The sequence below is a fragment of the Talpa europaea genome (assembly GCF_964194135.1).
Source record: "Talpa europaea genome assembly, chromosome: 7".
Classification (NCBI taxonomy): Eukaryota; Metazoa; Chordata; class Mammalia; order Eulipotyphla; family Talpidae; genus Talpa; species Talpa europaea.
Window position 1 is genome coordinate 81,515,502 of NC_140074.1, and position 13,981 is coordinate 81,529,482.

At 46.6% G+C, this 13,981-nt stretch overlaps 1 protein-coding gene across 1 annotated transcript in view; it reads right to left on the reverse strand.

The window, feature by feature from the left end:
• Positions 1 to 4,523: 4,523 nt before the first annotated feature.
• The window catches only part of ADAP2 (ArfGAP with dual PH domains 2), a gene marked incomplete at its 3' end in the record, with an annotated part of 28,221 nt that continues 18,763 nt past the window's right edge, over positions 4,524 to 13,981 (reverse strand). The window contains exons 7-11 of the mRNA XM_084237346.1: positions 10,967 to 11,050; positions 8,222 to 8,284; positions 6,560 to 6,637; positions 5,668 to 5,896; positions 4,524 to 4,558 (exon numbers count right to left, since the gene is read on the reverse strand). Coding sequence (XP_084093472.1) covers positions 4,524 to 4,558; positions 5,668 to 5,896; positions 6,560 to 6,637; positions 8,222 to 8,284; positions 10,967 to 11,050 — 489 coding nt within the window. The remainder of the gene's footprint in view (positions 4,559 to 5,667; positions 5,897 to 6,559; positions 6,638 to 8,221; positions 8,285 to 10,966; positions 11,051 to 13,981) is intronic.

The following is a 13,981-nucleotide window of genomic DNA, read 5'->3' on the forward strand; positions in this document are numbered from 1 at the left end:
GCATTTTCATTTCACTTTCTCCATAGAATACAGTTCTATGGTAATTTATTTTCTGCATGAAAGTCTATCATTTTGTAATGATTTTATCACCTTATAATATTTTTCTGTGTGGCTATATTAAAATTAAAAATCTTTTTACTTCTTATAACAAAAAGGCCCTCATTAATTTTTCCTACTGAACTGAATGATCATTACGATTATTACCAATCAAAACAAAACATACATTGCACATTTATATACATAATTATGAAGCAAAAGTAAAAATTTTGTTGGGATAATAGCTCTTAATGAGAGGAACTGGTTTCTTTTAAAAATGTATTTATCTGTGATTGAACATTATATTTTTTCTCCCTAGCATTATTGAGATATATGTTTATGGTATATATTGTAGTCATTTGATACAAATACATAGCTAAATGATTATCACAATAAGGTTAGTTAACACCTTCAGTACCTCACATACTTACCTTTGTGTGTGTGGTAAGAACATTTAGGATCTACTCCCTTAACAACTTTCAAGTATACAATATAGTACATTAACTATTTTAGATCCGGGCCTCCCAGGTCGCGCAGTGGTTGAGCGCTGGGCTGCGAAGCTGCCCGCAGCCTCTCCAGTGCCGGTTCGATCCCCAGCCACAGGGTGAGGGTCCCACATGGCGCTCAGACCTCTCCTGCCGCCCGCTGCTCCCCTCAGCAGTGTATACTCTTATTCCTGAATATATTTTTTCTAGATTTCTGACTTAAGGATTTTTTTCTTTCCAGCACTTTAAAGATGTCTTTTAACTTCCTTGTGGTCTCCATTGTTTCTGACAAGAAACGGTATTTCCTTGTATATAGTGTATCATTTTTCTCTAGCTGTTTTCAAGATCTTTATTTGACAGATTGGTGAGAATGTGCTGGGCTGTGGTTTTCTTTGTATTTATCCCACTTAAAGTTTACTGGACTTCTTGAGTCTCTACATGTTTTTCACCAAACTTAAAAACATTTTAATCCATTTATTTTCAATGTTTTTTCTGCCCTAATATCTCCTGTTATTTGGGACTCCACTTATATGGAATTACAGCTTTTGATATTGTCCTACAGGTCACTGAGGTGTTCTTTTCACTTGTTCAATCTTCCCCCTCCTTTTTTCAGATCACATCATTTCTATTGCCCTATCTTCAAGTTGTTGAGCTGAAATTTTTTCACATACTATATTTTCAGTTCTAGATTTCCTCTTGGTTCTTATTTTAATAATTTCCCTTTTTCTGTCCAATATTCATATCCATTTATTCACTGTGATCATAATCTTTACTTACTGAGCATAATTAAAATTCCTGCTTACTAATTCTAGTATCGGGGACATCTTAGAATAAATCTCTGTTGATTGATTTTCTTCTTACATATGATACATATTTCCTCCTTTCTTTCCATGTCTACGAATTTTGGATTATATCTTGATATTGTGGAAGCTCTGGATTCTGTCTTGTTCCTCCAAAGGTGAGGTAGATTGTATGGAGAACTCAGGGTTTCCCTTTTGTGTGCCTCTAATCCTCCCTTGCTTTCCAGATGCTACCATTATCCTAAACTCTGCCCTCTATTTTTCGTTCAGTAAAACTGAAGGTTTCCATCAGAATTTTAGTGGAACTCACAGAAACTCACTTATGCCTTTCCTTGCTTCCTAGTGCCAGCTCCTCTCCAGTTTCTGACTGCTGTGAATTAGAAGTCTTTAGATGATTGTGTGGTATAGTCCGTACAGAGCTCTGAGTGTTATTTGTGTAATGATCGATCTATTTGGAGATACTCCAAACTATTGGAAGCAGAACCTCCTCCAGTATAACCTGTTCTTTCTTACTACTTCTCCCAACAATCTGTACTCTAGCCATACTCAAATATTGAAGTTTCCAGAACAGGCCATATTCTTTCTTGTCTCTGCCACACCTCTGGCCTATGCCCCAGGTCTTGTTTTCATAATATAAATAAAATCTTTTTTTAAAAAAAAGGGAGGGGGATTTAGTGTAAGAGTACAGCGATTACCTCAAACCCCAAAACAGCAATCCAGTGAGGCCTCAGGAACCAACTAAAACCGGACACTGCATTTCATTGGGACTTTATCTCCATTTCTGGTGTCTGCTCTCTGCCCATCTGAGGGACTCCTACTCTTAAAATTCCAGTTTCCTCCTAAAGGTAGCTTTGTTAGTGCCCATTTATTTCTCTTTCTTCCCCTCTATATCTTAAATTCCTTAAGAGTGGAACTATTACTTTATTGACTTTCTTGTTCCCTGAACTGGGCAGAGTACAACACAGTTTCACAGGAGGTTAAGAAAAAAAAAGGCAGGGCCTCCCTGGTAGCACAGGGGTTAAAGTCTCAGAGCTATCAAGCTATTGCCAGCCACTGTGACATGAGTTCAATCCCCAGCCAGAGAGCTAACCCATATGGAGCAGCAGACCTCTCCTGTCTTGGCATGCTGTGCCCCTCAGCAGTATATTTCAGTAGATCCACTTGTTCTGTCCCCACTCTGTCTCTGGTGAATTATCTCACCCCCCTGCACCTCTGGCCTACACCCCAGTTTTTGTATGCATAAACAAATAACAATAAATCCTTTTTTTAAAAAAGGCAAACAAACTCACCATTATTATACAACTCAGCAAGTGTTGCAACATGTATTTGCAAGATGGTTTAGGAGCCGGAGGAGGAAGCAGCCATACCTCCACCTGGACATCAGGAAAGATGCCCAGTGATGTTCTCTGATTAGGGGTCAAAAAGAAAATCCCATAAAAAGCAAAGAATCTCTTAAAGACCCTCCCTATCCGTTGGGTCTTCGCAGAAATGAAGAATGAACACTTATGGTCTTTTCCCAAATCACTCCAAGAGACAAAGAATCATATAGTAGAGACCTTTTTCTAACATTTCAGCCACTGGGGAATTTTTGCAGTTCCTCTTTTCCATGTAGAGACCTCTGAACTTTTCTCCCCTCAGCATAGTGTTCCCTTCACTTCTCCAGCTAACCTCTCAACAGTTTTAAGGTTTTCATATCAAGGTCTCTTTCTGGAGAGGAAGGAAGTTTCCCTCTGGCCCTTCGTTAGTGAACCCTATTGCCACACACTCCCCAGCAGCCTGCACTTCCCCTTTGTGAATGTTGCCCCCAGCCTGCCCTGCTCAGGCTGCCTCCCAGCAGGCTGTAGTCTGAGGCAGCAGCACACATAGCTTCTGATCCCTGCCTATTCCCAGGGCTTGGCACACAGCCTTGCACCTGGGATGTGCTCAAAAAAGGTCTCTTCCATTGACTTTCAATAGTTAGTCCACTTCTTCATCTGAGGGAAGAAAACCAAGGTACAGAGATGGGGAAGCAGGTTCTCCAACAGTTAGTGGCAGGGCCAGCGAGGTGATAGCAGCTGAATCTTAACTCCTCGGCCACCAGAGAGGGCCTCTTGGCACTGGATGGGTCTCTGCCTCGGGTCCAGTGGAGTGGTCTCCTCAGCTTGTTTCTCTCCTTCCAGGGATAGTGATGATCAATGCAGACATTGCTTTTTTTGGATCATCTAGGTGTTTATTTCTTCTAAAATGTGCACAAAGATATAAAATCCTGGGGACATTTTTAATACATTTAGAAAAATGACATGAGGAATGAAAATGGATGTTTAAAAAATTTTTTTCCTCCAATTTTTAAATTTAAACACTTGTAAATTTATAGGAAATTTGCGTGAATAGCACAAGACCCATCTCTACTTCATGTACATTCATTGGTTGCTAACATGCTGCAAACAATGCATGTGTGTACACATACAAAGACACACTTCCTGTCTTCCCATGTATATCTATACACTCACAAACACTTTATAATATGTATATACATTCTATACATATATATGTACACATACACTTATTTTTGATGAACCAGTTAAGAGTCCATAGTCAATGTTACATTTTAGCTCTAAGCACTTCAGCGGGGATCTAAGAATGGCACACTCCTATGCAAATACAACACCATTATCATAACCTTACTATACTCTTAGCTAAGATACACCCACATTCAAACTTCCCCAGCTATCTCAGGCGTGCCCTTTATAGTTGGCTTTTTGTTCTTTAAACCCCAAATCCAATCAAGAGTCATGAGTTGCATTTGGTCACCAAGTCCCTTTGATCTATAGCAGTTTCCAAACTACTTTATCTTTCATGATATTGACATTTTTTGAAGAGTCCATGCCAGTTGTTTAGCAGGATGTTCCTAATGTGGATTTTTATGATTACTTCCTTATGGCTAGATTCAGATTAAACTTTTCGGGCAAGTATGTCACTTGTGTGATGCTGTGAGTGCCTTTCATTGCGATACCTTCACTTCAGTGGTCCTGGGTGTTGAGGTCAGATCTCCAGAACTCCAGGGCCGTGGAGAGGCCCAGGGAGCTGGCTGGCCAAGGCCAGGCTTCAGTCTTGGCAGAGTTCACTGCCAGCGAAGCTGCTGACTGCAGGACTCCTGCTGGGCAGCAGGGTCAAAGTGAGAACTTCTTATTCCCACCAGGAGAGGTGGCCAGTGGCCAATGGGTCACCTGCTGCCTTTGTCACTCTCTGTTGATGCAGCTGCAAAGGGAAGGAGAAGAGGGCTGAGGGGCGGCTGCACCAACACAACCCTACTGGAGGGAGGGATAGCAAGGGGCAGGGGCACAAAGTCAGGGGGAGCCAGAATGAAAAACAGACTGAAAGGATGAGAGGCAGAGGGGACACACACCAGGGAAGTAGAGAACAGTGGAAAGAGAAACAGAGACTCAGACACCGGCCACAGAGAAAAGAAAGCACGGCTGATGCACTTCCCTAACAACTTCCTGGTCCTTGGCTCTGGGGCTTGGGAAAGTATATTTATCCGGGTCAGACTTAAAGGGCACAAGGGTTTCTCCCAAGGGGTCCTGAGGTCACCTGTCCAGGCTGTACTTTTCCAAACAGAGAACTTCTCCTTTTGCCCAAGAAGCCAGGCCTGTGCCACAAGTTTCTGCTCTGACTCAAAGTGTTTCTCTTTTTTCCATGGGGCTGTGGGCAGATAGGGAAGCCTGCTTTTGACACATCTGGGGCAAAAATGGAGGAGCAGGAAAGAGGCAGTGGGAGGACTCAGATGGGGAAAGAGTACTAAAAATAGCCTTCCCTCTGTGGGTGAAGAGGAATGCAAAATCCCAGGAGCTGCCCAGCGGGTGCAACCTTAGCTAATAATAACAGGCCATAGTTTTCTCATGAGAAAAGGGACTGGAGATGGGTGGTGTGGAGGGGGGTTGGAGGGAGAGAGAGGGCTTCTTGGGATCTAACAAAGGTTAGACTGCAGGGCTAGACTCCTCCAGATATTAATGGGGGGTAAGGTGGGGGAATTGGGGGGGTATTTTGCCCATTAGAGGAACTTAGCCTGGACAGAAGGGGTTTTCTGGCAATAATGTGCACCGTCTGTACTTTCGTTTGGCAGGAAGAGAAGAAAACAGAAAGAGTGCAGTCAGGAGCCATGACCTCAGTTTCAGGCCTGTCGGCATCACAGCTGAAGCCAAGTCAAGAAGCCCCTTTCTTGTCTACGGCCATACCACCCTGAATGCGCCCGATCTCGTCTGATCTCGGAAGCTAAGCAGGGTCGGGCCTGGTTAGTACTTGGATGGGAAGAAGCCCCTTTCTGCCTCCTTTGGCCAAAAAAACAAGCCCCAGCCCCCGCTCCTTACTGAGGAGGTTGAGGGGCGTCAAGGGGCGTGAGAGGACATCTCGGAAACTCTCCAGCCATTCTCGCTGCTCCTTCTCGCTGGGACAGGTGAGGACGAATCTCCGCTGGGGTGTGACAATGGTGAGGCCAGATTTCCAGCGGTTCCCTCGGATGCCTTTGGGCAGGTCTTCATATACCTCGTACCCCTGCTCCTTGCTCCCAAGAAAAACCTGGCCCTGCTCAAAGGCATCCTGAAAATAGAGGACACATGTCATCAGAGGTCACACCTGAGGCAGAGGGGCACCCCAGAGCTTTCAAGCTCTACTTTAGAAAGAGGGGTATGGGTGTGTATGTGTCTCTGCTGGGGATTTCTGCAGGTGGACCCAGAATTTGAAAGGCTAAAATGGCAAATAAATCACATACATTATCTGTTAAAATGATACTTAACATTTGTGGAGAGCTTATTATGCACTGGGAATTCAAATGCTTTATAAGCAATAACTCATTAGGGCTGCAGCCGAGGAAAGCGCTCTTACTAAGCCTATTTTCTGGAGAAGGAAACTGAGGCACAGAGAGCTAAATACTCTGCCCAGGGCAGAAACCTGAACCTGGACAGCCACGTTCCTAACCATGAGGCTGCAGAGCCTCCTGATTAGAAGTGAGCCCTGGAAAGTGGAGGATAAGAATCAATGAATGTGTTGGCATTTTGGATACACATGAAGACTTGTGAAGGTGAGGGCTCTCCCTCACCTTCTCCTGTCACTTCTAGCTCAGGAGATGACGGAGACAAGCAAAGGTGGAGGAGTGTCCATCACCAGGTGAATCCAGTTCTGTAGTTCCCCTATAGTCCCTAAGCAGCAATGACCACCTCTTTATCTGGGGGTGCTCTGGGGAGGGGCTACAGTGGCTCTTACCAGTGGGTGCTTGTAATAGAACAGCCTCCGCTCCTGGGGATCCAGGGCAAACCACCTTTTCTTGAAGGGTTCTCTTTGCTGCAAAAGAGGAAACCTTTGCCAGCATTGCCAAGCAGGAGGAACTGAGGTCAAAGGGCAAGCCCAGTTAGGAGAAAAGTGGTGACTGGTCCCACCAGTGCTCCATCCTGCCCCTGGGCTCTGTAGTCAGACACAACAGCACATTTCCTGGGCCTCTGCTCACCTGCTCACCCACTGCCAGCCTCACAGAGCTGCCTGCGGGTGCTGCCTTGGTTGGAAGAGGTTATTAGGTTGTGGATGAGAAGTCTCAGAAGAAAAGGAAATTGTGGGAATAAAAAGTGGCTACTGCTCAGCAATGCTGACAGTGCTGGCCCAGGCCAAATTCTGACCCAGGTCAGGGGAAAGTAGGCCCAGGAGCAGGAGCCATGGGGAACACTGTTCATTGCTGGGGGCTGGGGAGGGGTAGGAAGAAACATGATGGTGCATGCCTGAGACTTCTTTCACACAGATACCACTGTTCTGTCAATAGTATACTTAAAACTCTCTCTCTCTCTCTCTCTCTCTCTCTCTCTCTCTCTCTCTCTCTCTCTCACACACACACACACACACACACACACACACAGGCTCCCCTAGCTTTTCCTTCCCTTTCCCTTTCTCCTCCCTTTTCCCTTCCTTCCCTCAAAATCAGGACCCTCTCCAGCCAGACATCTGCCTCTGAGCCTCACCCCATCCTGCACCAGGCTGGGTCTGAGATCTCTTGGGGCAGCTGAAGCCTCCACTCTTCTGGAACCTTCCTGGAGGCACACAAACATCCAGGCTTCCTCTCTCTGTCCCACATGGGACTGAGCAACTACTGGGTGATTTGGGCAGGTTTAGCAAAACAAGCAGAGGCTCAGTCTGAGGGAGGAAGTGTGTGCTGGGAAGGCGCCTGCCCACATGAGCTGTCTAGCACCACGCTTGGGTATGTAGGGGTGTTTTCTCAGAGCTTAGCCCCTTTCTCACATGGGAGGGCCGGGTAAGCCCCCAGCACAGAGCATATAGGGATTCAGAAAGTGCAAAGGTTGTTCCTCAAAAGCCCTTTTGCAGGGGCCTCCCTGGTGGCACAAGGGGTTAAGTACCGCACTATGAAGCAATCTGAAGCCTCTGTAGCACAAGTTCGATCCCCAGCCAACTAGGGAGCTAACCCACATGGTGCAGCAGACCTCTCCTGTCTCCCCACTGCTCCCCTCAGCAGTGTGTTTCAGTCAGTCTGCCTGCTCTGTTACCCACTCTGTCTCTGGTGAATCCTCTCACCACCCTCCCCCCTCCATCTCTGGCCTGTACCCCAGCTCTTATGTGCATAAATAAATAAATCTTTTTTTTTTTTTTAAAAAAGCCCCTTTGCAGTGGTGCTTTCCCAGAAGGAGGGTAAGATACATTAGGAGGAAAGAAACTGAGGAGGATGCAAACAGGGAGGATGCTGGTGACAGCGAGCAGCAGTGCTAGATCTCATAGCAGCTAAACAGCTTTCCCAAGTCCTTCAACCCAGGAACTCACCAACATTGGTTTACTTCTCTTCCCTCCCTGTGGTTCCCCATTTCCCCAGCTCCCCCTGGGATAGGGGCTCTATAAGTAGGGGGGGAGTGTAGGGCGGGTAGAATGTACCTTTGGACCAGTCTTTTCCATGAAGCCTTGTTTGAGGTAGTTCCTGGTGATAAGAGGCACGAGCTGGAGGAAGAGAGACATAAAATGATCCCCAGGCTCACACTCCAGGGGTTCAAGGGTCCCCCAAGGAACTTGGTTCTTCAACAAAGGGGAAGTTTGGAATGGGGAAGGATGTGCACTTGTGATTCACTGGGTTATATTTGGAAGTTGATATGGATGCAATTTAATATTTCAACAGTCAGATGCCAGCACCCCAGATGTTTGCAGGGCTGACCAGCGAAACCAAGTCCTGGTTAAGAACTTAGTTCCAAAATTCCTTCAGTAGTCCCTGCAAGTGGACACCAGCAAGGCTCTGAGGAGCCCCTCCTAGTGTCGGGGCCCAGTCTGAGGAATTGCTATGAGTCAGGCCTTGGGGGAAAATCTCAACTATCTTGTGAGGTAGATATTAAGACTCTCAGCGTAGAGTTTCCCTGGTGGCGCAAGGGGTTACCAGGGAGGTGACCCACATGGTGCAGCAGACCTCTCCTGTTTCATCTGCTGCTCCCCTCAGCAGTGTATTTCAGTCAGTCTGACTGTTCTGCTCCCCACTCTGTCTTTGGTGAATCCTTTCACCCCTTCCCCCGCATCTCTGGCCTATACCCCAGTTCTTGTATGCATAAATAAATAATTTTTTTTTCAAAAAGGGTGCTCCTATCATTAAGACATGATGCTAAAGTATAAACATGCCAGAGCCCTCTGATCAGACCAAGAGCTGGGTCATTGAGGGGATTCTGACACATGGTCACAGGAGGTAATGGCAAAGTAGGCAAAAAGAGAAAGTTCTGGACTAGGAGTTGGGAGACCTACCTCTAGTTCTGACCTCAACCAGTAGTATTACCTTGGTAAGACCCTATGTCTCTTTGAGGATGTTTCCCTTTGTGTAATAAGGAGTTTGCAATACATGATCCCCAGGATTCCTTCCAGCTTGCCATCCTACACTCACAGAAGCTTCTAGATATTGGTGTTGGCATCCTAAACTCCAGCGGGTCACCCGGCAAGTCTAGAGTTTCAAATGACAGCCCAGGCTTCCAAAATCAGAAGCTTCAATTCCTTCATTTGGAGAAAAGACAGAGTCCTGAACTACTCAGATGTCTGAACTTGAGCCAGGGCAAGGCTACTCCAGGCCAAGGGAAAACACTGGAAGAAGGAAAATCAAGGGGTGGAGTAGATTCCCTACTGTACCTTAGATGCCTTGGCTCACTGGATTCTCACAACAGCCCTGGAAGGTGACAGATGAGTCAACTAAGGCTCAGAGAGGTGAGGTGACTTGCTCTAGGTGACACATCAGCTTCTCTGACCATACCATTTCTTATGACAGGATCACAAGCCCACTGGAGCTCCCCAGTTTCCAGCTTCTGGATCCCTAAGCTTGAGCCTGGGTGATTGCCCAGAACCTTATGCTATGCATAGACTTGGGGTAGGAAAGACAGAGGAGAGAGCCAGATGGGGAGGAGGTTGGGGTAGACTGGGGGTTATTGTGGTGAGGGAGGGAGGCAAGCGGACATTGAGGATGTTGGTTAAAGATCAATTTCCTCAGCAAAGTTGGAGAATGACTGAGATAAACAAGGCGGAGCATCTGCACTTTGTCCTCCCTCCTCCATGCAATAGTCAGCACTCTCAGCGCCCCGCCCACCCTTTCATCAGCTCTGGGTGCTGACTCTGCAGACCTAGGCTTGGCTGGAACTGCTCCCAGAAAGTGGCCATCTCAGTGCATTGCTGGGATCCACACATTCCAGACACTTCGTGTTCTGCAAACCTTGGAATGAAGAACTATTTTTTCATTCAAGGAAGACCTAACAATTTGGAGTAAGAAAGTTCCAGGATTATCATGATCTCCAATCCCATCACCCATAGAATTATCTAAAACAGGGACAAGACCATGGCACCTCAGAGCTGGAGGGGACCCTAAGGGTGACCCAGACCAACTGCTATTTTACAGTTGTGGAAACAGATGCTCAGAGAGGTGACCTGCAGTGGTCACACAGCAAGTTAGTGACAGAGAGTCATAAGACCCAGACCTCCTGGCTCCAGGCAGCATCCTGTCCCATGCTATGCAGCTTCCCCAGAAGAGTCTGAGAGATTTGGTGCATGACCCAGAAGTCTGAGGACAACAAAAAGGAAGCCCTCAGGCCACCAAAAGCAGGTGTTCCTGTTAGAACTGCCACGGGGGAGACCCCACAGGCTGTCTGGGCTCGGAACATGAGAGGACAAAGGGGAATGTTAGCATGGGAAGAGCACTTTTGCTTATTCACTTGACCTTCCTAGGATTCAGCCTCTCATCAGTAAAATGGGAATAATCACTCTCACCTAACAGTCTGATAAAGGGGTTGCTAGATAAAAGGGCTACAAGAAAAATGGGCTCAAAAGCACGTCATAAGCAATATGTTAGGATCATCTGCACATTTAGTGGGAAAAGCAGTCAGAAACAGATGCCCAAATCCTGAGCTCCTTGACTGGGGGTGCTAACAGCACACCCACAAGGGGGACAGCCTGACCTGCTTTTTGGAGGCCCCCTTGCCATTTGTGAGACCATCATCCCCCAGAACCCCCAGGAGGAAGCCTTTGTTTTCTCTCAGAAGTATCCAACCCCAAGTCTCAGGTTTTGCCTGCCAACAAATTAGTCTGGCTCCTATCTTTGAGATCAGCAGACAAGAAAAGAAGGACGTGGCAGAGAGACTCGGATGTTAGGGTCCACGTTTAGCTCACCTCGGACTCTGGGAGCTCAGGAAAGGCAGCTTTCAGGTATTGCAGACGGGCTGCGCGGAGGGCATTGAACCAGTCCACTATCTCCTGCAGAGAAGGGTGTGAAGGACAGGCGGTGAGATGAAGTAGGGAGGAGCTGAGTGTGATGGCAGGAAGATAGCTGGATCTTCAGGTTTGGGCACATGCACTCAGCATATGCACGTGCCCCCACTTCTGCTCAATATCTTGTTAAAATGCAGATTTGAATTCAGTGGTTTGCATGGGGCCTAAGCATCCACAATCCTAACAAGCTCTCTGGTGATGCAATGCTGCCAGTTGGTGGGGCACACTTTGGAGAGCAAGAGTTCTCAGTGGTCAAAGACCAGTTTTCGGTTAGGGGTAGGTACATCCAGGATGCTCATCACCTGGAGTGTAACTTGGGCTAAAGCTGCAGTCTGTATGGAGAAGGCATCCCTCAGCAGTGTGGGCCACCATCACCTCCCAGCTGGTGAACCACTTATCTGGCTGGTGTTTCCCCTGCCCCATGGCAGCCAGTGTGATTTAGTCATTGCAAATCTAGCTGAGTCTAGCCCTCTCTACTGCCCTCAGGGAAAAAGGTAAGATTCTTTTTTTTTTTTTTAAGATTTATTTATTTATGCATATAAGAGCTGGGGTACAGGCCAGAGACTGGGGAACAGACAGGAGGAATAACTGAAATACACTGCTGAGGGGAGCAGCAGGCGAGACAGGAGAGGTCTGCTGCACCATATGGGTAGCTGCCTGGCTGGGGATCGAACTCATGCTGCAGTGGCTGCGAATCGCTTCATAGGTTGCTTCTTAATCCCTTGCGCCACCAGGGAGGTCCTGCTTTAGTCTGACTTACTTTGCCCTCTGAGCTCTTTCCATACAAAACCATGTGCAATTTCCCCAATACAAGCTGTTCTTCCTCCTGGAACATTCTGCCTTACCCACCTCTCTTTCCTCAGCCCATGCATACGATTTACTTAGAACATTCTACTCATCCTAAATGTTAGTGTTCATGAAATAGATTTTGGGGGGCTCAACCCAAGACTGTTTCTATGAGAATGGCCCCACCCATGCTCACCATCCCACTATCCACCCACAGTTGCAATTACATCTACAGCACTGATCCAGCCTCATCTTGGCCACAGCAACTGGATCAGGGTTGAAAAGATAAAGAGGCTGGGCTGGCCTTATCAGATTCTTTCTCCCAGGAATTTGGAATTGGGGAGATAAAAGACTTGTTCAAATAGCTGCAGTGTTGCTCTTTGATGTAACAGGGTGATTGAAAAATTCATTTGAATATGGTTTCAAAGAGAACAATGACGCACAACTCCCTCTCTTTCACAGGTCACACACTCAGGTCTAGTCTGAGTTCTGAGCTCTCTTGTCCCAGGAGTTAAGAAACTTTTGGGGTCTCAGGCACTAAGGGAATAGGACCATCCTGGCAAAGACCAAACCAGGCCTTCACTTTGGAAGGTCTCTCCAGTCACAAACTGATGAACCAAATCCAACCTGCATCCATGTTTGTTTGGCTTCTGAAGTTTGGTTTGTTTCAACCCGCTACACAGGCTTTCCTGTTTACCACAGCCTTAGCTGGTCCCTTTAGAATGACCTGCCTGGCTCCGTAAGATGTGTTTACAGCTCCCATTTATGCCTATCTAATGGCAGAGCTGGGGCATCCAAGAAAAACAAGAATGGCCACTCAGGTTGCCAGATGCTTTACAATTGGGCAGTGGAAGGAGCCAGGTTGGGTAAGTGTCAGAGACCACGGGCATCTCAGCAGTGATTGGCATGGAAGAGCACTCACTGCCAGGATTGGCCTGGGGCAACAGCAGAGAGCACACCAAGGACTGAGAACAAGGGGTCTCCTCTAAGTCTTCTGGATTACATAAGTCCCAAGATTCTGGTCAGGCCAAGAGGGAGCTAAGAAAAATAACCTATATTAGATTCTATTTCTTGCCAAATTTGGGACTGGGGTCTTTAGATTTAGAGAAGTGCATCATTTACTTGAATCCCTGGTGTTACAGAGCAATGTGTTCCTATTAGAAAGAGAAAAGCTCTCTCTCTCCACCCCCAGCACCACAACACCATGCACAGTTCCTGATTCTATGACCCAGATATACTTCTTGCCCTTAAAATAAATACCCCTGCATATTTCTCATTTGGTTCCCTTTAAGACTTCTTAAATACCCTCTTTTTCAGTATATTCACTTAATTCTTAAAAAGAAACTCCTGGAAAGCCTTCTTTTGACCATCCCCTCTGCACCCACAGAGTAGGCCACTTACTGGTGTGGCCTAGTCTGTGTGTCCCCGGCTTGGACTCCACCCCATCACACAGCACCATCGGTGCCTATTTCCGCATTGGTCTCCCTCTTCAGAGTTTGAGACCCCTGAGACCTATCCATGGCTCTGCTCTGTTCAATCTATACTCCCCCAAACCCAGCACAGTACTTTGTACATAGCAGGGGCTCAATCAGGATTAAATGACAGAGTGAATTTGTGAATGAATAATGATACAGGTGTAAAATTGCCCACAAGATTTCACCTTTTACAGTCATGAGTCTATAACAATTATATCAACCAAACTTTGCAGTGTATTTCATGATATTGAAATGTCTTCATAATCACGGATCAGGGTCACTTAACCCTCAAAATCTCTCTGGGAGATGGGTATTATAACCAATAAACAAGAAGACTTGGCAAGGGACGGGGTCAGAGCCAGGACTCCAGCTTCTGACTCAACCCACTGCTATTGCGTCCACCACCAGGAACTCTACTCAGACAATGAAGCCTGCTGGGAAGGTGATCCATCACAGGACTGGGGGCCCTTGAGATCATCTCTGTTTCTGGTTCCTGGCTCCTGCTGCCAAAGATTCTCCCTCTAGCAGAGCACGCAGGGCTCAGGAACGTCAACTATATGACCATGAGCAAGTGACTTTACAAATCCATGCCCTAATAACATGGGGACAAGACATTTTTAGGGTTGTGCTGAAGATTCAGAAATGATGGATAGGG